This window comes from Aspergillus aculeatinus, assembly GCF_003184765.1.
Source record: "Aspergillus aculeatinus CBS 121060 unplaced genomic scaffold BO66scaffold_6, whole genome shotgun sequence".
Taxonomy (NCBI): domain Eukaryota; kingdom Fungi; phylum Ascomycota; class Eurotiomycetes; order Eurotiales; family Aspergillaceae; genus Aspergillus; species Aspergillus aculeatinus.
This window is the reverse complement of record NW_020291475.1, coordinates 503,164-528,789: the sequence shown is the minus strand read 5'-3', so window position 1 is coordinate 528,789 and position 25,626 is coordinate 503,164. Positions and strand designations below refer to the sequence as shown.

Genomic DNA, 25,626 nt, shown 5'->3' with positions numbered 1-25,626 from the left:
TCGTTTCTTCGTTTACGGTCAAAGGCAATCGCTAGTTGTAATCGGCGCTTTCCCGAGGTTCACAAGGACGAAAATCACAAAGTATCTCTATATCTAACACTTGTCATTCAGAGGTTGTACCGAGCAGAATGGCCTTCTTGACACAGCAGAGAGCTGGTCTCAGTCCATGTCAGCAATTTGACAAGGAGTTTAGTATCGCGGGAGAAATTTTTCCAGGACACTCCAACTCCATTGTGAACTGAAGCCTACCTGCCCAGCCCGCGAGCACTTATGAGACGCCCCAATAAGTAGAGGGTGGATCTTTTGACCAGGTCTCAGGGAAATCGGCCAACAAAACCATGTACTGCAACTGTAATACGTGCGAGACAAAAATTTGGTCCTAACATATAGAGCGCAGGATAATTTATACAACTCGCGCCAAATTTGCATCTGCCAATCTTGGCCAACGAGCCATCAACATGCGCAGGTCTATTAACACTAGTATAGTAAATAAAATGCTTGTAACATCTGTTGTGCGGCATGCTCAGCACGTCGCTTTACCTCGCTCCATCAACGGTGGGGTCTGAGAGGACAGCAAACTGACCGGGCCAGCATGTGTTCTTGCCGCCTCCGACCGTGTGCATGGCAGAAGGGTATCTCAAACCTTCCCTAGTGCTTTGCGGTGACAGCTTCGCCCGTCAGTTTTTCGACTGCCTCCTTGGCCCTGTTCGGTGCAACGGAGACCCACACGTTAGCCGGAAGTCTTCCCTCGGTAATACCGCAAAATCACATGGCGAGTCCGGGGTGCGCCGATCCAGCCGGGCTAGCCCACCCTGGTGGCATCGCTCATTCGATGAATGGTTTCGAAGTATGCGAACAACCCGGAATTGCAAGGACAAGAAGGCGGGGAACGGGGTTCAACTTACATGTCACCCAGAGCCACCATGCAGACGGTCTGCCAGATTCCCAGCCCCACCCGAGGAGCCACACCACGGTAGAGACCTTTGATGCCGTTATTCTCATAGATGTACTTGGCAGCCTTGCCAACCGTCAGATTCTTTGGGCGGTTGGGATCGTCGGTCTTGCTCTGCATTTCGACACGGATCACCTCGATGGGCTGATTCCAAGCCGACAAACCACCACCCAGACTCGAAGCCAGAATCTTCTCGAAAGCGTTCAGCTTCTGGCTGTCATCCTTGTTGGTTACCTTGCGGATTGTCTGCTCCGCCAAGCGAGAGAACCCGAAACGGGAACCCCAATTGGTGGTCTGGCGAATAGCGACCGCATTGACACCACGGTTGATACCACGGATACCTTCCTTGCGGTAGATGTCCATGAAAGTCGCGAAGGTGCTGGGAGGCTTGACACCCTGCGCAGCCATCTTGTGCTTGGTGATCTCAACTGTCTTCATGCAGGTACAGAATCCCATTGTTGCATAGGCTTGAGCAATACCGCCAACCATACCACCAGCGATTCCGGCCATGAAATCGGGGGCACCAAGGACCTTGGCGCGGAATTCAGCTTCCGACGCGACAAAGAGTAGGACAGCGCCTTTGGTGGAGGCCTCAATCCAGGCCCACGGAATGAGACCTTGATAATCTATTGTGACTTCACGTCAGATACGGCATCCGACACGCTAGTCGCGAGAAACTCCAAGCGAGAGAAACTTACAACCGAGGATCCCGCCACGACCCCAAATCCGACCCATAGCACCGGCGAAGCTATCGCCTCGGTTTGCAGCCATGGTTGTCTTGATCACCTCCAGCGGCTAGATTTATGAACCGTGTTAGCTGAACGGACATTCACCGGCCCTGCGGCTTCACAATCAGTACGGAAGTCATACCTGTCCCAAGGTTGTGACCCTATTGCTGGCTGTTAGTCATCCAGAATTTAGGGTGATGGTGTCATGGGGGGATGTAATACGTACTCGAACAAGTTCAAACCTGCACCGACTGTAGACAGAGCCATCAGAATCATGGATATTGGCCGGTAGAGACGAATGAGGGCTCGAATACGTACGCAATAGATTGCTGAATTTGACAGGCTTCTTCTCAAGCGTTTGGCCGGCAGGGGCCGTTGCAACAGGATCGGGAGACATCTCTGAACTTGGGGAGCGCTGAAAGGGGCCCTGACCAAGGGATATAAGGGGCTTCGTCGCCTAAAGGATCGCAAAAGATGGCAGAGAAACTGCAGATGGGAATGTCCAGTCACAAATAGGTGGACTTGTCGGTTTGGTCGCTGTTGAACACCAGGAAAGTTCCGGAACGTTAGTCACCACAGAGCACTGATTGATGGAAGGAGAAGAGAAGAGAAGAGAGCAGGAACGGGAAGAAGGCAAGCAAGCTAGAACGGGGGATGGGTGGAAAGCGGAAAGAAAGCAGAGTGGAAAAAGAAGGAGTACGAGGAGGAGGAGGAGGAGGAGGAGGAGGATGGGAAAGCATGATGTTGGTCTGGGGGCTTGCAGCTGAATATTTGCTTATCAAGTTTCAGACAAGTTCCATAGCCGGCCAGCCAGCCAGCCAGCCATATCTTGCTAACTGGATGGATGAGAAGGTGATGTTGATGTTTCACACGTACTATAGTAGATTGAGGTGTCGGGTAGACCAAGATGGAATAGTAACACCAAAGTCGGAAGGTTCTTTTTGTTCTGGGTTTTTGAAAGTCAAGAAAGAGAAGACGAAGAAAGTTGTTGTTGTTATGTATTTTTTTTTCTCCCTTTCAATAGTTCAGGGAAGGAGGCCCAGGCTACTACTAGGTAGAGACTCAGAGACTCAAGAGAGCGATCCGTACCAAGGAGTACCCCGTAGTAATGAGCACACATTAGCCTGGAGGCAGGAGCTCGGAGTCAGACTCGTCTTCCCGATCGCTGGGCAGCGGCTGGATGGAGCAAAACACCCCGGAAGACCCAGTCACTTGCGGGTCATTGGCTCATCATCAGTAATGTTGCTAGCCTGATCAGGGTAAACCCATACGCTAGCCATGAAGGGAGTCTCCAGCAGTTGAGCACCGGAGTAAATCGGGGCGCTGAGTACCTCAACCGTTGGGGGGGGGGAGGGGGGAGGGAAGGCTGCGGCGGGTTCAACTCGCTTCTTCCCGTTTCGGTCCACGGAGTAATGCACTAACTACCACCACCGCTACCACCACCACCACCTTGCCTAACGACGGAGTCCACTGGAGTAAACCTGTAACTTAGTACCTACAGTACAACTCCGGGCCTGGCCCAGGGCTGGTGGTTTCCATTGTCAATTTCTTGACTGACAACACTCTGCACTCTATCATCCCGAGGTCTGTCCCCCTTTCCCGGAGTACTCCGTCCAGAGTAAATCCAATTTAAAGAGGCGCATCCTTCACTGCGAGTCATGATGGAGTAGAATATGTCTGTCTACTTCACACCAGCCGCGCTCACCCTTCAGTCTACCTACTTAGGTGGATAGAGCCCATTCCATCTCAAAGCCCGTGTACAACATGGCACGCAGATTAGGTGAAGAGAGTGAGGAAAACAAACAGATTAGAGAGGGAAAAAAGAAAAAGGAAGAAAGACAGGAGGAAAGGCAGGAATGCAACCGGAATGTCTTTGGGAATTGATTGATCATGTTAAAAGTGTTGTTACTAGGCTCACTCGAACCATGTCCTATCATACATTAATCGAGCCAACCCCAACACTTGGCGAATCCCAGGCAAAAAGAAAAAAAGAGGGATAATCCAAGAATAAGATAGGCATAATACAAAGTATAAAGTGTTTATTCGTAACAAAAACTCCACATCCTCCGGGGGGGGTTTCATATCATTGACAAATCTACAGCTTAGCACCGACAAGCTTGGCGTAGGCCTCGGTGCTGAAACTCTTGGGGCGCTCGATGGGGGCACCAAGAGCACGGTCAATGATCAGCTGGGGCAAGACACCCAGAGCACGGGAGACACCGAAGAGAACGGTGTAGTAGTTGGCCTCAGTCAGGCCGTAGTACTGGAGGAGGACACCGGAGTGCTAGAGACGAGTTAGTATACTGATTCCGCGAAATAGATCCCAGGAGTCTTCGCAGCGGTAAACTTACAGCATCGACGTTGGGGTAAGGGTTCTTGGTCTTGCCGTGTTCAGTCAGAACACCAGGAGCGATCTTATAGACCTGGCTGACCAGCTTGAACATAGGGTCATCGGGGAGCTTGCGAAGGGCAAACTCGCGCTGAGACACGTAGCGAGGATCGGTCTTACGGAGAACAGCGTGACCGTAGCCAGGAACGACCTGGCCGGCGTTCAAGGTAGACCAGAGGTAATCCTTGATAGCCTGGTCACTAAGGTCGTTGCCAATGGCAGCCTTCATCTTGGTGAGCCAGTTGAGCACCTCCTGGTTGGCCCTATGTACAGTATCGCCATGTTAGAGGCATTTGAGGACTGGGAGTTGAAAGGGAAGGGTGGGAGCGAGATCTTACAATCCGTGGAGGGGACCAGCCAGACCGTTCAGACCGGCAGCCAAGGAAAGCATGGGAGAGCTGAGAGCACTGCCAACAAGGTGGGTGGTGTGGGCGCTAACATTACCACCCTCGTGGTCAGAGTGAATGGTCAGGTAGAGGCGCATCAACTCAACAAAGTCCTTGTTGTCGCCGTAACCGAGCTGGTTGGCCAAGTTGAAGGAGTAATCCTTGTCCTTCTGGATAGCAGCAACCTTGCCATCCTTGAAGACATTGCGGTAGATCTTGGCAGCAATGGTGGGAAGCTTCGCAATGAGGTCCATGGAGTCCTCGAAAGTGTAGTTCCAGTAGTCCTTCTTGTTGAGACCCTTGGCATAGGCCTTGGCGAAAGCAGACTCGTGCTCAAGAGCGGTGACGGCCAGGGAGAACTGAGCCATGGGGTGCAGAGTGCTGGGGCAGCGGTCGATCAACTCCTCGATGAATTTAGGAAGATCGGAACGAGCAGCCCACTCAGCAGACAGGTCGCGGACCTGCTGCTCAGTGGGGATCTCGCCGGTGAGGAGGAGCCAGAAAAGACCTTGATAAACCGTTAGGGCAAATGACCATGGTCGGTTTCGCCAACAGAACACTTACCTTCAGGAAGAGGCTCCTGACCGCCGGGGGCCTTGGGAAGAAGTTCCTGGCACTCGGGAATCTAGCAGATTGTAAGCATTTGCCCGAGGCCGCGACGACAGCCATGTTATACTCACGGTGCGACCACGGAAACGGATACCCTCCTCCGAGTCGAGAACAGATCCCTAAACGAGTGTATTAGCCAGGTCCCGCCAGGAGGGTGTCGTTTACGGGTAGACTACTGACCTCCCAAACAAGGGACTTGACACCACGGGCGCCACCGTAGACCTGGTCAAGGGTGACCTCGCCGATGACCTTGTTGCCGTGCTCCCTGTAGCAATAGACCAAAGGTGATTAGCAATCCGACCGAGCCAAGGGCAATCGAGTTAGTCGTACTTGCGAAGCTTCTTGACTTTCTCGAGCTCAGCGGGGAGCTTCTCGGCGAAGGTCTCCTTAAGGGACTGGAAGGCGTATTTAAATCAGTACAGCTGAGCATGGCAGCAACGGATGTCAGAAGCGCGACGGACCTTGGCCTTGCCGGTAGAGTAGCAGCGCAAGCCGTTGAAGGCAGCGGACTGAACAACGGGCTTAGCAGCCATGCCGCTGGAGCGAAGAGCAGAGGTTCCAAGTCTCAAGGTGGAAGCCATTGTGAGAAAGACAAGTTGATCACGAGTCGAAGGGTAATAATGTAGGAGAGGAGAGGGAAAGGGAGGGGGTATAATTCACACAGCGGTAGAGAAAAGTAAAAGAAGGAAGAGAAGGAGATAGAGAGACAGAGTCGGGAGAAGAAGCTCTTTTGCGGGCCTTTTTTTCCATCTGGCCGTAACACTCCTACAGCCGGTACGCGGATTGTACGGTAACACCCGGCAACAGAGCAAGGCAGAGGGAGAAGTGGACCGTACCATACGGTCACGCTAGTTTCGAGGCGGCCGGTGTCCCGAGTTTGGGGCTTGAGGGGATGGGCGCGGTTGACTGCGGCAAGCTTACCAGAATGGATGTTATGCTCATACTCCGTTGTCCGGGACGGACTAAGGACGGAGGATACTAACTAATAGGTAAGGTAGGTAGGTTGAATTCTTACCCAGCCTGTTTTGTTCATACATCATGGCTGCAGGCCAACATTGTTAGTAACTACGTACAGTACAGTACCTATTTACTAACTTAGCCCTGAGGTAACTCATGGCAAGCTGTTAGCGAAGGCTTCCGTCAGATAGTGCAGTTGGTTAAACAATTTTCAGACAAAATTCAATACATTCAACTCATCTTTTGTTCATGAAGTCGCTTGGACTGAAGTCCTGTGGGATTCGGAGTGTATTCAATCTTTTTTTTTCTTTTCCGACGATCTTCGGCACCCGGTCCATCCGTAAACGGAGTGCCTACAAATGGAGCTGGTGTGGCCCATTGCACCCCCTCGCTGTGACGTCGGCAGTCGCCATCCTCCTCCCATAGCACAGACTAACAGACTAATAGGCCGCCCAAGCTTCACAGTAAACGGGGTTTCCCCATTCTTTTCTCTCACCCTTAAGTACGGAGTACTGTACTGTACTATCAAAAGTGTTGAAGAGACACTACCTAATGCACGCACCCCCTTCGCCCCGTGCATTCATGATGGCATTTAGACGTAAGACCGAGGCATGAGATAGACGCATACAATAGGTACCAATCGATCTTATGCATATACTAACTACTGCACAGCACTGTAAGTTACAACTCTTTACCTCCAAGGCTTACCACCATAGTAGAGACTTGTACTCTGTAGCTTTCAACAATCATCAACAAGAATACAAAGATTATTTATAGTGGTTATATAGGCGTGGCATGGAGAAGTCCAATCGAGAATTTGATTTTACCTTAACTTTACTGCTACATTGTTCTTCCCATGATCACCTAGAAGGTCAATTCAGTCTCAACCTAAACTCATTTGGAGCTGGCAGCAACCTGCCTCAAGGCATGTTACCAGATTCGACTCACCGAGGCTCCAAGCAGAATTGAGACGCAGTTTCAGCTGCTATGCCAAGCCAGGAAAGGGGGCAATACACGTGACTATGTATTGCTTCAATGACGCCTGGAGAATAAGGCATTCTATCTATGCACAGCCATTCACGGTTATCTCATCTCCCGCTGCCAGGTGTGAATTGAAATGAAGAGAGAGGTGGTGCTCCATATGTGTTACCCAATATAGACTAGCCTAAGCGGTCTGATTTTTCTCATCACCTGACTGACCACTGCAAACTGAATCTCCTTCCGTCCCTATTCTTATTCCAAGTTTCTGAACGACCATTTCCTTCATATCCAACCTTTCTCACTCCCTTCTTCCATCATCATATTCATCACTCATCGCAGTATTCAGACACTGTAATCCTCGTCACAGTCTCAACAACGGTTTCCAGTTGACCTAGCACTCTAGGGTATACTGTACACACTCGTTCGCGAGTCGCAAGGCCCTGGACAGCATCGCTTGACCGTGTTCCAGCTGTAGGCGAAAGGCCTCCCTTGGTCGCCAGAGTACGCTTTTGAAGTCTGTAGTGACACGACCTGAAGCCCGCTTAGGAAATCACTTATTGCTCTACTACCAGGAGCCCACCATTCTACCAGGTCACTGGTATTCCCCATTAAAACATCACAAGATTTTTAACTGCAGCTGGAACTCCCAGTAGACCGATTGGCTGGAAGCACAGTGCGATTATCGCCTCTCTGTACGAAGTCCACCGCTACACTCTGAAGAAAGCGATAGTTTTTCCAAAAAGAAGTCCTTTGGCTGTATCCTGTTCTCTGCGTACTGGGCTCGGAATTTCAGCACTCCATACCCACCAACCATGTCGTCTGCTGTAGCAGAACTGGATAACTATCTCCAGTCGATGCTGGCACTCAAGCCACCGGGCGTTTCTGGGTCCAAAATCAACAGTATCACATCGCTCTGCACAGCCAACGTCCAGGTATTTCACCCTCCATACGTTGTATTCTACTCGGATCGGAGGCTAACATCTCTCATTTTTACTATCCCACAGAACGAATCCGTCCTCATCCAAAAGATCTACACTCATTTCAAGAAAGCACCAGGAACACACAAGTTGGGCGTACTCTATGTCGTAGACTCTGTAACTCGACAGTGGGTAGAACAAGCGCGCAAGGCAGGGCAACCATCTGGTAGTGCTGCCCCTGATGGGACCTTCGCCGCTGGTGTTAACAGAGTGACCGAGCTGCTTCCTATCCTGATGACTGATATCATAAGCAACGCTCCCGACGATCAGAAGGTACGCTCTAGATGCTATATGCAAACCATAATCGGAATCATCACAGGGCCGCAGGCAAGCATAGGGCCGCCAGGATGCTGTCTTCTGCTTAGGAGACCGCATTCAGATCTGCTTGAGAATCGATCAACGTATCTCCTGTATATTCCTCGACTATCATGGCATAAAATCCTAGGCCACTATGCTTGCCCGGTCTCGTTGGCTCAGCCTTCCTTTCCTCTTTGCATCGTTTCCCGGTGACGAACAATTAACTCACGTATTTTCTCCGTTCAATATAGGAAAAGATAAAGAAGCTGGTCGACATCTGGGAACGCGGATATACCTTTCCTGCCCCTATGCTTGCTTCATTCAAGGAAAAGCTCAACGCTCCTCCATCGCAAAGTAAGACTACCCAAAGCCTTTCTATCTTTTGAGCCCAGGCTACTCTGCCTCGGGAGTGCTATGTCCTCTCGGCCAAGGTTCCTGATGAGACTCATCGGCTAACTTCCGCTCAATTTTGTGTCACTCTTTAGATGTCGAATCTACTACTCCCGAAGGCTCCCCAGCACCCAACTACCTCTCTTTGGGAGGTGCTCATCAGCCTACCAATGGCACGATTTCATCCACTCCTGCTCAGCAGACGCCCGACACTTCCAGTATCCTGAAGGCTCTGGCGGATATGGCTAAACAGAACACTGCTGCACCTGCTGCACCTGCAGTCGCGGCGCCCGCCAACCCTCTCAATGCCTTAAGCCAGCCAGGTACGGTTTTGCAGACCATGCCGTCCTCTGTAGACCAGGCATCACAACCCTCAAGCGGGCAGGCTGGTGTAAACCCTTACGCTCCTGGTACCATGGTCACCCCCTTCACAGCTTTGGGTAATATTGTCCAGAACCCAGCCCTAGTGCCCCCTCAGAACCCGAGTCAGAGCCACACTCCCAATCCCTTGGCGGCGGCGCAAAACCCGCTAGCGGCGCTGTTGCCGCAGTCGACTGCAGCGCCAGCTCAACCGAATTCGGTAGGGCCAGATGCACTGCAGCAGCAGCTTCAGCTCTTGCAGCTCCTGTATGCTCAGGGTATTCCGCAGGAACAGTGGGGCACCGCACTACAGATTCTTAGCCTTTCAAATGCCACCAATATGGGCACGATGAACCCGGGCCAGGCTCCTCCGTCGTTTAATCTTGCAGCAGGCCAAAACATCGGCGCTTGGGGCGCCCGCCCGGACTCACAATCACGTGACTACGATCGGGATCGGGACCGCGAATACATGCGGTCGCCGCCAAGCCAGTATGGTCGTCGTCGGTCGCACTCTCCAGGCTATGACCGTCGCCGGGAGGCTTCTCCTCCTCGTCGTCGTGACAGTCCTGTTTACGGGGAATATCACGGAGATTCTCCTGGCCGTCGGGGCGGTGATCCTCGTGGTCGACGCGGCAATGAATATCGTCAGCGCAGTCCTCCCGGCCGCAGACGCCGTTCTCCCTCCCCTTCTCGCAAGGATCCTGCTCTGCCCCCTCCTGGGCCCAAATTTATGGAGTGGGATTACTCCATTGGTCAAGGCAACATCAAAGGTTTGTTTCACCATGCTCCCTTTTGCGTTCAACTGGGTGATCCTAATCTCTGCCTGTGTAGTCTTGAGTCGAACCCTCTTTGTGGGCGGTGTCACGTAAGTCCTTGTCAATATTTATTGTTGCAGATTCTTGGCATCGAGAACTTACCAGTCAATAGCTCATCCGAAGCTCACCTTCGTTCTTTGTTCAGCAAGTTTGGTGTGGTTCAGACTTGCATTGTCAACATTGATAAGCGCCATGCTTTCATAAAAATGATCAGTCGTCAAGATGCTGTGAATGCCCGGGATGGAATGGAATCATATAAGTCTGGTGACATGCAGCTCAGAGTAAGTGCTCTCATTGTTATACAAGTGACCTGGCGTTTCCTGGCATTTCCACTAATCATCATCTCTCAGACTCGCTGGGGCGTCGGATTCGGACCCCGTGACTGCAGCGACTATCAAACCGGCATTAGTGTGATTCCCGTCGATCGACTAACCGAGGCGGATCGCAAATGGATGCTCACCGCAGAATACGGTGGCACGGGTGGGAGGCCAATTGAGTCTGGCATGGTCGTAGAGGAGCCGGACATTGAGATCGGTGCTGGTGTTTCCTCCAAAGGTATATCCCTACTCACTTCCAGATGACTCCCCGTCCCAGTCTTGACTAACCTCCCCCGATAGCGATCAGCAGAAGAATTGCCACCGATACTGGCGGCAAACGCGGCCCTGTCTCCTCCCGCGGGCAGCAGGATCGATTCCGGCGTCCAGACCGTGAAGGACCTCCAGCTGGAATGGGTGCGGGCCCTGTTCCAGACCGAGATGTCAACAATGCTAACAATGTCGGCGTTCCCCCTGCGGTGCCTGGCTTCGGTTTCTCTTTCCCCACGATGGGCATGTTCCCCCCTGGTTTCATGATGGGAGGACCACAAGCTGGACCGTCCGGTGGTGGTTCAGCACAACCTCCCCCTCCAGGTCAATGAGCCAATTAATTCTCTTGTGCAATGTCGAGAATAATGGCAGTGACTGCAGTGACGATGACCTACCTCCTGCTAGCCGTTTCATTTCACTCTTGTTTTGATACCAGTGCTTTTTTCACCTGTTTCCCATATTCCATTTTCACTTGGCTTTGTCTTGTACAATCAATTCGGCGTAGGAGCTTTTTCCATTTCGGTCATCAAAATGGGGGGGTTGAAACCACTTTCACTTGTCTCTGAGACCAGCCATTCACAATCTGAGATATTCCTGTATCTCAATGCAGAGCCTCGCCAATCCACAGAGCTTCTGATGGGAATTAAACCCTCGCTGTTACTATAGCATTCCGGACTTTACCATCAGCTTTTGTCATGGTGATTCTATGCTACCAACTGTTTCTCGCATTCCCATGTTTTTGTTGTCACAATCATCTGGATCAGACGGTTGGGTTTGGTGGTTATTATGTGCCTCGCACTATCCCGTTGTGTCCTTGACTTACATATTTCTCCATTATCGTCATCTTCTTCTTTCTCTTCGTCCTGCGAATGCTTATTCTTCTGGACTAGGCCTGTTCAAACCGGGTCAATGAATTATTCATAAGGGATCGTGCAGAAGTAAGCTCATAGGTACATTCTCTCCTCACGTAGCAAATAGCAATAGCTGGACTACAAGATTCCACTTTTAGCAGCGTACCACTTCTCCATACATGAATGCTTACTTGGGCAACTAAGTTGGGTTCTTATATCAGTCACATGTCGCGCTTTGGGGCTATCAGCCGCGAAGACATCAGTGCGGTGCCATTTGAGCTGACCCAGATCCAGTATCCTTCCCGATAGATAGTCTTCTCCCCTTGGTAGTTCATCGAACTCACGTCGAGCAAGATGTCCTCGCTCACAGTGCATTCGCGGCCTTGAAAGATTGCTCAAAATCCGCGATGATGTCGTCAATGTGCTCCGTACCAACAGAAATTCTGATGGCGTCTTCTGTGACCCCAGAGTCAATCCGCTCCTGCTCAGTAAGCTGTTCGTGAGTTGTCGACCAAGGATGAATAGCGAGGGTCTTTGAGTCCCCAACACTATCAGTAGTTGATTAGCCTAGGCTCTCTTTACCGGCTCAAGGACACGAGGGGCTTACTTTGCAAGGTTAGATATCATTTTGAAGCCGTCGACCACCTGACTACCAGCCGCAGCACCCCCCTTCACACCGAATGAAAGAACACCGCCAAATCCTCGGGGAAGGTAACGCTTGGCAGTCTCATGGCTAGGGTGGTCTTCGAGACCGGGATAAGAGACCCAGCTTACATTTTCGTTCTTTTTGAGCCATTTAGCCAGAGTTATGGCATTGGTTGCATGCCTTTCGCTACGCAAACTGAGGGTCTCAACCCCAAGGAGAAGCTGCTGCGCAGCGAAAGGATTCAGGGCTGGGCCAAGATCACGGAGGATCTCCACCCGCACACGAATGGCAAAAGCAATATTGCCAAAGGTCTCCCAAAACTTCAGGCCATGGTAGCCTTCGGAAGGCTCCACGAACTGAGGGAATCGCGCTGCATGCTTGCCCCAATCGAACTTACCACTGTCAACAACAACACCTGCAATAGTAGTTCCGTGGCCACCAATCCACTTAGTGGCACTGTGTACAACAATATCTGCGCCGTGCTCAATCGGACGACAGTAATAACCGCCGGCCCCGAAAGTGTTGTCGACCTCCATCTTCTCTGTTATCATAGTTAATTCGATATCTTGGCTTGAGATGACACTTACCACCAGCGGAACGCCCTTGCCATGGGCTACCTTCGCAATAGCTTCGAAGTCTGGTACATTGTAGCGTGGATTGCCGATGGTCTCAACATAGACAGCCTTGGTCCGATCGTCGATGGCTGCAGCAATTGCCGCTGGGGTGTCCCCTTGAATGAATTTGGTATGGATGCCTAGGCGTGGAAAGAGGACTTTGAACTGGTTGTACGTGCCACCATACAAATTGCTGGTTGCTACAATGTTATCACCTGCATGGGCAAGGGCTGCAATAGTCATGAATTGTGCTGCCTGACCAGATGCGGCTGCCACGGCTGCAGCGCCCCCTTCTAGAGCTGCAATTCGCTTCTCGAAGACATCAACCGTGGGCTGAGAAGGGCGGCGGCGTAGCCATCAGTGACTCCTCGTCCGTTTCCAACGGCGTAAGGGAAGATCGACTACTTACATTCATTATCCGGCTATAGATGTTGCCGAACTCCTTGAGACCAAATAGCCGAGCTCCATGAGCAGAATCATTGAACGAATATGACTATCGATGCTCTGTCAGGACTGAAATGAACGAGCAATGTTACGCAGGCACTAAACAGCTCGACTCACCGTAGTCGCGTAAATGGGCACCGCACGAGCGTTGGTGGTAGGGTCTGGCTCTTGACTAGCACATACACCATCAGTCTCCTTTCAAGCCCAATAGCTTGTTGGTCTAGTGTGGAGGTAGAGTTTCATATGGTACCCTGCATGGAGCTGGAGAGTCTCGAAGCGCGGCCGCTTGGACTCTGACATGGTGACCGGGATATGATCGATTGTGCAATTCCGAAAGTTTGTGAGGGAAAAGGCAGTGTAGCCAACCTTGCGAGGATGGGGGGCAAGCAAACAGCAGTAGAGAACGCCCTCGTTGGTAAAATGATTATCATTAGACTAGGTTCAACATTACCGATCGCCCTAATGGTATAGTTGATTGACAATAGCGATGGCGTGATCGGAATGGAGTACAGCAAGGCGGGGAAGGCGAGATCGATCTATGTACAATGTTTCCTGGGTACTCGTACAAAGAACGAACAAAACCCCCTCTCGCATTGACAAAAAGTCTGAGGACCTTAAAGAAGGCATGAGCTTGAGCCCTTCTTGAAGGATGGATGATGTGCAAAGGATAGTCATTTTTCAAAACTTCGAGACGAATCAATGTTGGTGATGCATACTGTACAGCAGGACATGGGGAATAGCTGATGTATGTACCATATAATAAAATTGACCTTAACTTGGATCAGATCCCAACATTTAGGTTTATTTAAGTATGAATAACAGGAAGGGGGTAGTAAACCTGGGGTGTAATGGTGTAATAGTGTAATAGTGTACGGAGTACTGTGCTGTGCTGAGTTTTATGCAGAATGGAAATTAGATATGCTATAGTTACTATGTACAGTTAGTTTCCTCTTTCTCGGAATATTAATACACTTGCAGCTTGAATGACTTTAGGCAACCACATGCTATGGTGGCTGTTGAGGCTTGGACAGTCAACTGGTGTGGTCATGTGCCCGGCAGATGTAGAAGGAAATGAGGTCATTGTCTGTTCAATCATGGATGGATGGATTGATTCTTGGCCCGCCTCCCTGTTGATTGCCGTCATCGAAAACAGCAGCCACCAATCCTTGTCGGCTCTGGTCTTTTCTTTTTCTTGCTCATTTTCACTTCTCTTTTCATTTTTTAATTTCATCCTCTTCCCCTTCATTTAGCATATCCCTTACTAGTCAATGTCGATTGATCCCAAACGATGATGACGATGATGATGTCGATGCGGTAAGGAGATCCGCTACCTACAATCCCCACCAAGCCCTTTGAAAAAATAAGAAAAGTAAAAATAAAAAGAAACACGTTGGATGCATGCTCCAGGGCTGTCAGCGGTGTATACAGGTAGAAGATCGAGTGAATCACAGCACCAACACCCAATCCCAGTGCTTCTTGGCGGACCTGGCCGGTGATTTGCCCTGTCAATTATATTTAGTTGTCAAGCCACTTGTGCAACCGCACTGATTTGAAACCACTATATCTGCATACAAATACACCTTTCTTCGTCTGCTACTTTTCTTGTCCCTCAGCATAACTGCATCCGAAGCCTATCTGTCTCTACTAGTACTTGCTATCCTAGACCAGTGGCTATAATTCATAAGAGCACACGGTATATCTTCACCAGACGCTGGCCCTAGACAACTTCACCCACCGAGCAACTTGACAGATAAACCATCCAACATCGACCATGGCGACAAATTTTCCTTGGGTTCTTCCTGTTCGAGTCGCTCAAGTCATTTTTGCTATTATAATTCTTGGGTTAACAGCATACTGTTGGTTCACCTCCACCTGACAGCATTCGGTCGTCTCTGACGGGTAACAGACATCAGTTGGTATAGCTACAGTGACACTGTGAATTTCATGCTTTTCAACGGCATATGGACAGCTTTTGTTGCCGTGCCTTATCTTGCCGTCGCACCAATGTACTTCCCACGGGTCACCCATATACTAATCATGGTGGCTGTCGAAGCAGTCACCATGATCTTCTGGTTCGCAGGGTTCATCGCCTTGGGGGTCTACCTACCACCATCAGAATTCTGTCACTGGAGTAGATGTCGGGCACTGCAGGCTGCAACCGTGTTTGGGGCATTTGAATGGTAGGTGGACACCCTTCTCGACAACTGCAACAACACCGACAAGGGTCGGAGGAGTAATCAATGAAACCCGCTCACAATCGCTTGGTAGGGCACTCTTCGTCGCCACCACTGTCGTAGCTACGCTCGAGGCGATGCGATCAAGATCCAACAGTGCGAGTACGAAGCCCGGCCCGTATGCTTCTGGCCATGTCAATGTTTAAACAACGGAAGTGGGGATCGATCAATTCACCTCTTAGCGAGGGCCTCATTTGCAGTCGCCAAGACTATCGATGCCACCCAAATCTTTTGGACGGGAGGATTGACGACGATATGAATTATACCGCTCATAGCTGAGAAGTGGAAGGAGTAATGAGTCAAGGGCGGCTACGCGGCGTTCATGTGCTGGGATTTGTATATCAGACTATGTAGCAAGATACCCATGTCTTAAATCAACCGAAGCCTTATAATCAGCCTTGACTCGTGTTCAAAATCATGGTTGTGGCAATTCCCACAAGCTTGTTTTCAATGACATCAATTGATCAATGAACATAACTTACATATAAGTTAGTTGCACATGCTTAGTTTAGCCATAGCCTGAACACCTATTTGAGCTTCGCCGTATCAATCGCTCTCGTAGCAAAGGTAAAATTAGAATTCTTTATCCGCTAGCTAGTCCTATGTACGTTTAACTACATTACAGTGGATGATCAACTTAAGCTTGGTGTTGACCCACTGAGGGGGGAAGTTTAAAACTGCCTCTATCATCTACATGCACTACTGTGTATGTAGTTGATGCATGCCAGATGTAGGAAGCCTCTTTTGGAAGTGACAGTTTGATCATACCCTCCAAGTACGGGGGCGAAATGTGAGGGATAAGTCTTCGAATGGCACGCAAGCGTCGCGGGTATCAAAGAAGATGGGAAAGGAAGATAATCTGTCATACGATGCACTTATCCAGCGGCGTGAGTGTCTGGGAGGGTAAATGACTGCAGCAGAGAGCCCTACCCGCGCCTGAACCTACTCAGAGTAGTAGTGATTGACTATGAGCTACTGTGTAAGTAAGTGGTGTAAGTATGAGTAGTTAACAAGTGCAAATAGTCAGAGACTTAGTAAAGTACATATGTATAACTAAGTATAGTACTCAGTACTATGTAGTAGTACTGTAGCTAGTATTGCCTACCTTTAGATGGTAATCGGCAAGTCACTACTCATGTATGTCTACAGTACACCTTGTTTTGTGCTAAAGCAACCATTCTGTGAGATGGTTACTGCGTACTACGTACTACATTGACTTATCACTTACACCGAATTTATCCCTTATCATGCTTTCATAAGTCACTTTACTAGGCAATCAAGTGAAAAACTAAGAACATTTCCCCATAGGGCTGGCTGGGCTGGGCACTGCCGACCTCGCATAGGTCCGTTCTCGGCGATAGTATGGTACGCAGTACCTATGAGTGAGACTAAGTGAGTATGCAAGGCGGTAAGAGCCAGAGGTCCTCCGTCACTTCTCCGTTCTCCGTTCTCCGTCCTAACCGTCCGGAAGTACTCAATACATCATACAACAGCTGCGTCTCTTGATTTGGTCTGTTTTTCATCGATTGCGACCCAGATAGAGATTACACCTTCTGATACGCCTCTTGAAGCAAGCATTCTTAGGTCGACTTCCAAAGCGGTCGGACATTTAACTATGCACTGTACTGTACGAGTAACACTATTGGCATCCCTCTCTGGCAGCCCTCTTCTCACCTTTCCCGCCCGCTCCCCTCGGGCCGATGACGGGAAAAGCCAGTGGCAACGCTGCAACAGCCGGTAAGCTTTACGAGAGAAAAAGAAGAAAAAACTCTGTCTCCAGCTGGCGATTATCTTTTCCAGGGCCCACACGGTGGAGCGGCACAGTTGCGAGGTAGGGTTTCCATTCGTTGCCTGGGCACAACCAGCGGTGCTCTATAGGACTATCAACCATGGATGGGGGAGCTGGAGGATGCTTTAGTGCGGCAAAGTGGCACCTCTTTTCCACGCTTGCGCCTCTTTCCCTCGTGCCTCTTCCAGTCCCAGTCGACTACTCCTGCGTTCTGCGCCCAAGTTCTAGACAGACGCAAAAGGCTTCCCCGGCTGCTGGTGGTGGCCAAGGACTGTCCAAGACCTCCAAGATGGATTTTCTCGGGGTAAGCCCAGGTCGAATGGTCGACGCAACGAATTGAGTACACACCTGTTGTCGTTTTCATTAGTGATACGTGCCTGTCATTGCCTCCTCTCATTGCGAAGAGTGCAGGTGGTGGATAGAGGCGGGAGACTCACCTCTTTTGCCCCCGGGGTTGCATCCGCTGCTGGACGACCCTAACCTATTCTTTTTACATAACATCTTCTGGTTTCGCGAAACACAATCCGATTATGTTCGCTATCTCGGCCAAAGTCGTCAATACATACCTGGTCTCTGGCCGATTGGGGCCCTGAGGGGTTGTTTTGATTTCATCTTAGCGTCTGTGGATTTTCTTCGGTGTGGTCCGACAACTGAGGAGCCCACCGTTAAAATCTGCTGGATCGACCCAGTCTTGAAGTGACTCAATCAAATCAAACCTGTCTTCCCCCTGGTGGAGTAGTCTGTCTAGGTGGCCGCCAGTTCATTTTTCTCCTCTTCTTCCCCTGCCAACTCCGAACCTAGTCTCATTTTTGCCTTTCGCGTGCTCTACTCATCTGACCGACTGACAACCTCGCCGGCCTGCCCACCATCAAGCAAGGCACGAGCAAACTTTCAGTTACCCGGACCGTCGACGGGTCGAACATGGCCTTCGGGAACGAGGTCGACATCACGTCCAAGTCCGCCGAAGGGGGAAAGGGAAAAATGATGCCTGGCGAGGAAACGGTCCAAGTTCACACAACGAACCCTTCGCCGGATCTGAATGACTTCGATTGCGAAAAGCATGGCGCCAACAGCGAGTCCAACCCGTTGCCCCAGCTCAAGCGGAAGCTGAGAAGCCGGCATTTGCAGATGATCGCTATCGGTTAGTGAACTCTGTTGGTTCCTTCCCCGAACCTCTGAATCATCTTGCCTCTTTCCTCCCTGCGCAGCAAAGGTGCCGCCCACAACATAGACTGACCCCAGCTCTAGGAGGCACCATCGGCACAGGTCTCTTCATCGGTAGTGGTACTGCTGTTGCCAATGGCGGACCCGTGGGCGCCCTCATCGCTTATGCCTTCGTCGGAACAATCGTCTATTCGGTCATGACGTCTCTGGGAGAAATCGCAACTTACATTCCGATTCCGGGCGCTTTCACAGCTTATGCTGCTCGCTTGGTTGACCCCAGTCTCGGCTTCGCTATGGGTTGGATCTATTGGTTTTCGTGGGCCTCGACATACGCGCTTGAACTCACAGCCACAGGGCTTATAATCCAATTCTGGGATGATAGCATCAATATCGCTGTCTTCATCGCCATCTTCTGGGTCGTCATCACGCTTCTTAATTGTCTGCCTGTCAGCTTCTATGGCGAATTGGAATTCTGGCTTTCGAGTGTCAAAATTATCACAGTTATCGGCTTTATGATCTTTGCGATCTGCATTGACGCTGGCGCTGGAAAGGAGGGCTATCTAGGCTTCCATTACTGGGTGCATCCCGGGCCGTTTTCTCCCTACAGTGGTGTTTCACCCGATTCAACCGCTAAGTTTGTTGGCTTTTGGTCCGTACTTATTCAGGCCGGGTTTGCCTATCAGGGAACGGAATTAGTAGGTATTGCGGCCGCGGAAACCGAAAATCCCCGCGTAACAGTCCCCGCAGCCATTCGCAAAACCTTTTATCGGATCCTATTCTTCTTCGTTCTCACTATCTTCTTCATTGGCATTCTCGTGCCATACACGAACGACGATCTTCTCACAGATGGGAATGACGCCAACTCTTCGCCATTCGTTATCGCCGCCAAGCTTGCGGGTGTTCGTGTGCTGCCACATATCATCAACGCAGTCTTGCTGACCGTGGTTCTTTCGGCTGCCAATTCGAATGTTTATAGTGGCAGCCGTATACTGATCGGCCTGGCGCAAGAAGGATTTGCTCCTCGTTGGTTCAAGAAGACCTCAAAGAAAGGTGTACCTTTTTTCAGCGTGGCGTTCACCTCTGCTTTCGGTCTGCTTGGATTCATGAACGTTTCCAATTCTGGCAGTACTGTCTTCAATTGGTTGGTCAACATTGCTGGTGTGGCCGGCTTCATTACCTGGGCCTCGCTCAACGGCTGTCATCTGGCTTTTATGCGTGCCCTGAAGGCTCGTAACATCTCTCGCGATTGTCTTCCGTACAAGGCCTTGTGGCAGCCGTACTATTCTTGGTATGGTCTGTTCTTCAATGTTCTTATTATCATCACTCAGGGCTTTACCGCTTGGATTCCCTCCTTCGATGTCACGAGCTTCTTCACCGCTTATATCAGTTTGATTCTTTTTGCGGTGCTCTACGTCGGCCATAAAATTGTTTACCGGACGTCTTTCGTCCAGCCGCTCGAGGCTGATATTGACACGGGCCGGTTGGAATTGGAGAATGAGACGTGGGAGACATCTGTACCGACATCCAGCAAATGGTACAAGAAGGCTTTTCATGCGGTCCTTGGATAATCTCGGGCCCGGACCAGCTCATTGACTAGGAGTTTTTGTTTGGCACAGGCGCCCTCTTGATTGCGTTCTCGTCGGTCGTGGAGATCTTGGACTGATCTCTTTTCTTCTTTGCCTATTAATTGAGACCGGCACATACATACTGCAAAGTTCATGCACATATAAAATTATCTGGAGTTCTGATTGCATTGGGGTGAAAGGCGGGTTTCTTCGCTCTATGACGGACGATGGTTGAGAAAGCCATTGAGGAGCCTCAAGTGCTTGCCCTCGGGGCATGCCACAAAGCCTTATTTGTACAACATTCATATTCTGTTTGGAGGGGATGTCAGCATTGGCATGGCGTTCGGTGCGAGACTTTGCTCTTAGATCTATTACTTTCCTAATGTATCATATATATGACTTCCGCCTACGCTGCGTTATTTATCGGGTATGAATCAAAGTTCACTTAGGAATAGTGTTCTGCTCCTGTGACTATCTTTGGATTGACTAACTGGGTAGTGCTCAGTAAGTACAAAAAGCCTGCATATGTGCGTGCATTTGGATTTCCCCGCGGCTGTTTAAGATTTGCGCCTGTGATGCATATACATCATCGATCTTCGTTGATTCACATGAAGGTCCACGTGCTCGGGAATGGGCAGAAGAGCAGGCTTCGTACCCGGGGTGAAGTTCCACCTGACATCTATTCTTTGCCTATTGGGCGGTGTGGTGGCATTGACCAAAAAGCATGTGAGGACGAGTGAGACACTCCAACATCTCATCGGACAGCGACTTACACAACCTACTCGTTGACGGAGTCCGGAGTATTCTATACCTAGTTCTATGAGAAGTGGAACATACTGTACGTGTATGTAGCAGCAGTCAGACAACCAGTTTTTTCTCCTCCGCTTTCTTTATCTCTTTTCCTATAAATTGTGAGCATGCGCAATGGCAGACAGAAGCGGAAGTAATATCAAGGAACTCCTGCAGCAAAATCCCGAGGTAGTCACCTGGAGTACGAGTACGAGTATGAGTATCATGAGTATGATTATGAACCAGTTCACCGTCGACGGATGCGAAAGCAAGTCGAAATGGAAATGGACCCGGGCGGCGCAATGGATGGCCGAAAAGAGTAAGTGCCGAGGCTCCCAGTACCTGCTCTGCCAATTTGACGTCGCGTGGGGGAAGAAGCCGGGCCGACCAGTAAGAACTCGTGCTTTCGGTCTGAATTCCGGAGAAACCGCCAAAGGGGAACCTCCAAAAAAAAAAAAAAAAAAAAAAAAAAAAAAAAAAAAAAAAAAAAAAAAAAAAAAAAAAAAAACCCTCTTCTCTCCCAACGTCTCTTGTCATGGTCTTTGAGTGTCTAAACCCAGGTGGGATCCCTCGTCCTGCGTCCCGCTTTGTATCTCCGCAATTGTCTTTGACCGTTACGAGTTCTTTGTCCGAGCGAACCACCTCCTGGGACACCCATCATTCAATCTCCAAGCTGGGATGCGAGCTTACTGGATGAGCTAGGGGTTTGAACTTCTCAACGCGATTTCATCCATGCATTCCGCCGAAGAGATCTCCGACGCTACAGGTGCTGTGAGCACCGGCAGTGACGACACTCTTTCGTCGTCCGCGACCACAAACCGAAAGACGTATACAACTGGCGCAAATGGCGCAGAGGGCATAGCTGGTGTCAAGAAGGAGAAGAAGAGAAGCAAATATCGACATGTAGCAGCATATCACGCCAAAGTGCGTCATTCCAGTCTCACGCGCGAACCCAATGTGACGGCGAGTTTCCTCGGCTTCCGCAATTTGATGGTGATTGTCCTGGGTGAGATTGACCTGACTAGTCTTGCTAAACGCGCCGCTGGGAAAATGCTCATGTCTTCTCTTCGTCTTAGTGGCAATGAACCTTCGGCTCATCATTGAGAACTTCATGAAGGTAAGACCCTCTGTCATGTGGAAGCAACTGAGATGCCGAGGCTAACGGCGCCGGGTAGTATGGCGTTCTTATCTGCATCAAATGTCATGACTACCGCAAACAGGACGTGGTCTTAGGATCGATCCTCTTTGCCCTCGTCCCGTATCACCTTTTCATCTCCTATCTCATTGAATTGACTGCGTCGAAGCAGGCCAAGCAGGTCGTCGGCCAGAGAAAGAAGGATGGTTCCGCGGAGGCAGCTGAGCGCGACCAGCGGACTTTCCGGCTTACCTGGTGGCTTTCTGCTTTCTTCCATTGCATTAACACTCTATTGAGTCTTGGGGTTACCAGTTTCGTCGTATACTTCTACATCCACCACCCTGGAATTGGCACGTTGTGTGAGCTGCAGGCCCTCATCGTCTCGTTCAAGATCTGCTCATATGCCTTCACCAATCGCGACTTGCGCGAGGCAATGCTCAACCCATCTATGGAGTCGGCACTCCCAGAGATCTACTCGTCCTGCCCGTATCCCCGCAACATCACTCTCGGAAATCTCATTTACTTCTGGTTGGCGCCTACCCTGGTTTACCAGCCCGTTTATCCGAGGTCATCACACATTCGATGGTCCTTTGTGGCGAAGCGCCTGTTCGAGTTCTTTTGCCTGACTGTATTCATCTGGCTTCTCTCCGCTCAATACGCGGCACCCGTGCTCCGGAATTCCATCGACAAGATCGCTGTGATGGATTTTGCGTCGATCCTGGAGCGAGTGATGAAATTATCCACAATCTCCCTTGTGATCTGGCTGGCCGGATTTTTCGCTGTGTTTCAGTCGCTGTTGAATGCGCTAGCCGAAGTCCTGCGCTTCGGTGACCGCGAATTCTATACCGACTGGTGGAACAGTTCCAGCCTCGGAGGGTACTGGCGGTCATGGAATCGGCCTGTGTATCTTTTCATGAAGCGGCACGTTTTCTCGCCACTCGTCGGACGAGGGTGGAGTCCGCTCGCGGCGAGTACTGTTGTATTTCTGGTCTCCGCCATTCTCCACGAGATGCTGGTTGGTATTCCGACACACAATCTGATCGGTAAGCAAGACAATCTGCAGTTTTCGTTTCCATGGATTCTGATCAAACGCAGGAGTTGCCTTTGCGGGGATGATGTTCCAACTGCCGCTAATTGCGATCACGGCCCCGTTAGAAAAGATCAAGGACCCATCAGGCAGGGTGATAGGAAACTCGATCTTCTGGGTTAGTTTCTGCCTCGTGGGCCAACCTCTGGGGGCCCTGTTATATTTCTTTGCCTGGCAAGCGAAGTATGGCAGTGTGAGCAAAATTGGGGTGTAGATCGTTGTCTGATTTGTTTCGTCACCATTCTTCAATACTTCGATGGCTTCAATGGCAGTAACCGGGCTAGAACTGGCTTTAGTGCCTTTGCAGTTTCCAATCAATAGAATAATGCAAGGAGCAACAAAGCCACACGTCAACCATAGCTAGAAGAGAAACTCCTGGAAGCATCGTTACTGCTTACCGATCAGCAGGCAGCAAAAACGCGTAAGAAATGGGGGAGGAATTCCAGCACGGAACCCCGGCTGTGCGAGGGTCCGCAGGGAAAGCTTAAGATCCGTATCCGGCCGGATCCATACAAAACCACCGGAAATCTGGCTTCATCAGCCACACGAGCAATATCACTAAACAATTTCACCATCTCCAACCAACCGATTTGCACTCCACCAAATCAAATCCACTTCTATACTTCCCCATCATGTTCACCTTGACTGTTCCTGAGGGCTACGGGTAAGTCACTTTAATCGATGCCGTCTTACCCCTGTATTGTAACCTGGACTAACGATTTCCCCCTCGGGGGTTACACAGCGCCGTCATCGCCGTCGCGCTGGGCGCCATCCCCGTCCTGGGGTTCGTCCACGGCATCGTCACGGGCAGCACCAGAAAGAAGGCCCAAATCCCCTACCCCCACACCTACGCGACCGTCGAACAATGCAAGGCTGATGTGAGTTTCCTTTCTCCCACCGCTCTCCCTCCACCCACCCAGGCTTCGATTGACTGATAATGACCCCCCCAAAAAAAACAGCCCAAAGCCGAGCAATTCAACTGCGCCCAGCGCGCGCACGCCAATTTCTTGGAGAACTCCTCCCAGACTATGCTCTTCACGCTGGTGGCCGGGCTGAAATACCCGCAGCTGGCGGCGGGCTTGGGCGCGGCGTGGGTGGTCTTGCGGGCGCTGTTCTTGCACGGATACGTGTACTCGGGCAAGTCGGAGGGTAAGGGCCGGTACAGAGGGGGTCTGTTCTGGTTGGTGCAGGGGGCGTTGTGGTGGTTGACGGTCTTTGGCGTGGCGAAGGAGTTGTTCTAGGGGTGCACGGGTGAGGTTGGTGAGAGTGTGGGGATGGGGATGGGCTGCTGGTCCTGTGTAGTCTAAGGTCGTTAATGTTCGTAAGGGAATCTGTCAGGCTTGCATCATTTAATTGAGCAATTTTGTTTGTTGGAGTTCTGGGTGAAGACTGAAAGGTAGTAGTGGGGACTGGATGTTTAGGGATGGGTGCTCATTGTGAGGGTTGGAGTAAGTGTACAAGTATCAGTTGCAATGGTAAGTAGGTCATAGTCAGTGGAAAGATATCTGGAGACTTGGCTCAGCATCTTGAGATGCTGTCTGTATTCAAGCTCGGCGGAGAAACTCTCAGGGCCGCAGCCTCGGCATTCGGCAGTGTGGCTGACCCCACGGTCGGAGGTGGAGCAATCTAGAAGCCGATGTGGCTGATGAAGGATGGAGGGGGAATCTTTGGGTATGATTTTATCGTCTATCGTATTTTCTTCCGCAGGCCTTCTTTTCGTCAATACCCCGCCATTGAGCTCAATTACTTGACTGGTATCATTATTGGAGGCCTCTTCACATACTGGTCAATCCCCCAATCAGCCCATTCCAGCAAAAAGCTCCACATCCCACCCGACATCGTACAATTGTCATCCGCTACCACCCCGCAAAACCCCCGCCATGTCTTCCAAGTCGCAATTGACCTACACTGCTCGTGCGAGCAAGCACACCAACCCTCTGGCCAAGCGCCTCTTCGAGATCGCCGAGGCGAAGAAGACCAATGTGACCGTCTCCGCCGACGTGACCACTACCAAGGAGCTCCTGGACCTCGCTGACCGTAGGCCCGCCGAAACCTCTTTCACTCCATGATAAGGAATTGACCCCCGAGATATGTACATAGGCCTGGGACCCTACATCGCCGTCATCAAGACGCATATCGACATCCTGTCGGACTTCAGCAACGAGACCATCGAGGGCCTCAAGGCGCTGTCCGAGAAGCACAACTTCCTGATCTTCGAGGACCGCAAGTTCATCGACATCGGCAACACCGTCCAGAAGCAGTACCACAAGGGCACCCTCCGGATCTCGGAGTGGGCCCACATCATCAACTGCAGCATCCTGCCCGGCGAGGGCATCGTGGAGGCCCTGGCCCAGACCGCCGCGGCCGAGGACTTCGAGTACGGCGCCGAGCGCGGCCTCCTGATCCTGGCCGAGATGACCTCCAAGGGATCCCTCGCCACGGGCCAGTACACCACCTCCTCGGTGGACTACGCGCGCAAGTACCAGAAGTTCGTCATGGGGTTCGTGTCGACGCGGGCGCTGGGCGAGGTGCAGTCGGAGGCGAGCTCCGCCTCGGACGAGGAGGACTTTGTCGTGTTCACGACGGGCGTCAACATCTCCTCCAAGGGCGATAAGCTCGGCCAGCAGTACCAGACCCCCGCCTCTGCGATTGGTCGCGGAGCCGATTTCATCATCGCCGGTCGCGGGATCTATGCCGCGGCGGACCCGGTGCAGGCGGCGCAGCAGTACCAGAAGGAGGGCTGGGAGGCGTACCAGGCCCGTGTTGGCGGAAACTGAAATTGAGTGAGGGGTGGCTGTTTATTTTAGACGATGTACAGGATTAGCAACATAATGCCATGTTACGACTAATTTGCTTTCAAGCATCCAAGCTCTCGGATAATGA

At 50.9% G+C, this 25,626-nt stretch overlaps 10 protein-coding genes across 10 annotated transcripts; 7 read left to right on the top strand and 3 right to left on the bottom strand.

Moving 5' to 3' along the window:
• Positions 1–475: 475 nt before the first annotated feature.
• On the bottom strand, positions 476–2,207 carry BO66DRAFT_203831 (putative mitochondrial DNA replication protein (Yhm2)). Its single transcript, XM_025642542.1, has 7 exons — positions 1,999–2,207; positions 1,907–1,931; positions 1,823–1,841; positions 1,651–1,747; positions 906–1,578; positions 584–703; positions 476–507 (listed from the first exon to the last, which is right to left on the bottom strand). The coding sequence occupies exons 1-6, from the start codon at positions 2,075–2,077 to the stop codon at positions 649–651; spliced, it is 948 nt and encodes a 315-aa protein (XP_025507507.1). The 5' UTR covers positions 2,078–2,207; the 3' UTR covers positions 476–507; positions 584–648.
• On the top strand, positions 2,009–2,614 carry BO66DRAFT_388790 (uncharacterized protein). Its single transcript, XM_025646639.1, has 2 exons — positions 2,009–2,454; positions 2,557–2,614. Exon 1 carries the CDS (start codon positions 2,271–2,273, stop codon positions 2,445–2,447), a length of 177 nt encoding a protein of 58 aa, XP_025507506.1. The 5' UTR covers positions 2,009–2,270; the 3' UTR covers positions 2,448–2,454; positions 2,557–2,614.
• A 1,161-nt stretch (positions 2,615–3,775) lies between these two features.
• On the bottom strand, positions 3,776–5,645 carry cit1 (citrate (Si)-synthase CIT1; the record flags this gene model as incomplete). Its single annotated transcript, XM_025650828.1, has 8 exons — positions 3,776–3,964; positions 4,032–4,332; positions 4,408–4,963; positions 5,020–5,080; positions 5,136–5,183; positions 5,245–5,329; positions 5,395–5,459; positions 5,526–5,645. 8 exons carry the CDS (start codon positions 5,643–5,645, stop codon positions 3,776–3,778), a joined length of 1,425 nt encoding a protein of 474 aa, XP_025507505.1.
• Positions 5,646–7,814: 2,169 nt separating this feature from the next.
• On the top strand, positions 7,815–10,757 carry BO66DRAFT_314626 (Nrd1 complex RNA-binding subunit; the record flags this gene model as incomplete). The annotated part of the gene is made up of 8 exons (XM_025643441.1): positions 7,815–7,934; positions 8,007–8,252; positions 8,528–8,630; positions 8,762–9,796; positions 9,858–9,891; positions 9,954–10,122; positions 10,192–10,396; positions 10,459–10,757. The coding sequence occupies 8 exons, from the start codon at positions 7,815–7,817 to the stop codon at positions 10,755–10,757; spliced, it is 2,211 nt and encodes a 736-aa protein (XP_025507504.1).
• Positions 10,758–11,640: 883 nt separating this feature from the next.
• On the bottom strand, positions 11,641–13,280 carry BO66DRAFT_408601 (O-acetylhomoserine aminocarboxypropyltransferase/cysteine synthase family protein; the record flags this gene model as incomplete). Its single annotated transcript, XM_025649131.1, has 6 exons — positions 11,641–11,824; positions 11,884–12,452; positions 12,510–12,869; positions 12,946–13,029; positions 13,098–13,152; positions 13,231–13,280. The coding sequence occupies 6 exons, from the start codon at positions 13,278–13,280 to the stop codon at positions 11,641–11,643; spliced, it is 1,302 nt and encodes a 433-aa protein (XP_025507503.1).
• A 1,471-nt stretch (positions 13,281–14,751) lies between these two features.
• Positions 14,752–15,360, top strand: BO66DRAFT_408600 (MARVEL domain-containing protein; the record flags this gene model as incomplete). Its single annotated transcript, XM_025649130.1, has 3 exons — positions 14,752–14,836; positions 14,887–15,160; positions 15,249–15,360. 3 exons carry the CDS (start codon positions 14,752–14,754, stop codon positions 15,358–15,360), a joined length of 471 nt encoding a protein of 156 aa, XP_025507502.1.
• Positions 15,361–17,924: 2,564 nt separating this feature from the next.
• On the top strand, positions 17,925–20,159 carry BO66DRAFT_342193 (putative arginine transporter; the record flags this gene model as incomplete). Its single annotated transcript, XM_025644455.1, has 2 exons — positions 17,925–18,144; positions 18,252–20,159. The coding sequence occupies 2 exons, from the start codon at positions 17,925–17,927 to the stop codon at positions 19,733–19,735; spliced, it is 1,704 nt and encodes a 567-aa protein (XP_025507501.1). The 3' UTR covers positions 19,736–20,159.
• An 870-nt stretch (positions 20,160–21,029) lies between these two features.
• Positions 21,030–23,166, top strand: BO66DRAFT_203405 (putative diacylglycerol O-acyltransferase (DgaT)). The gene is made up of 4 exons (XM_025642540.1): positions 21,030–21,527; positions 21,598–21,638; positions 21,697–22,699; positions 22,752–23,166. The coding sequence occupies exons 1-4, from the start codon at positions 21,254–21,256 to the stop codon at positions 22,955–22,957; spliced, it is 1,524 nt and encodes a 507-aa protein (XP_025507500.1). The 5' UTR covers positions 21,030–21,253; the 3' UTR covers positions 22,958–23,166.
• BO66DRAFT_203402 (MAPEG family protein) lies at positions 23,122–24,072 on the top strand. Its single transcript, XM_025642539.1, has 3 exons — positions 23,122–23,407; positions 23,486–23,621; positions 23,703–24,072. Exons 1-3 carry the CDS (start codon positions 23,376–23,378, stop codon positions 23,982–23,984), a joined length of 450 nt encoding a protein of 149 aa, XP_025507499.1. The 5' UTR covers positions 23,122–23,375; the 3' UTR covers positions 23,985–24,072.
• Positions 24,073–24,455: 383 nt separating this feature from the next.
• pyrG (orotidine-5'-phosphate decarboxylase pyrG) lies at positions 24,456–25,568 on the top strand. The gene is made up of 2 exons (XM_025650276.1): positions 24,456–24,780; positions 24,844–25,568. The coding sequence occupies exons 1-2, from the start codon at positions 24,624–24,626 to the stop codon at positions 25,518–25,520; spliced, it is 834 nt and encodes a 277-aa protein (XP_025507498.1). The 5' UTR covers positions 24,456–24,623; the 3' UTR covers positions 25,521–25,568.
• Positions 25,569–25,626: the final 58 nt, after the last annotated feature.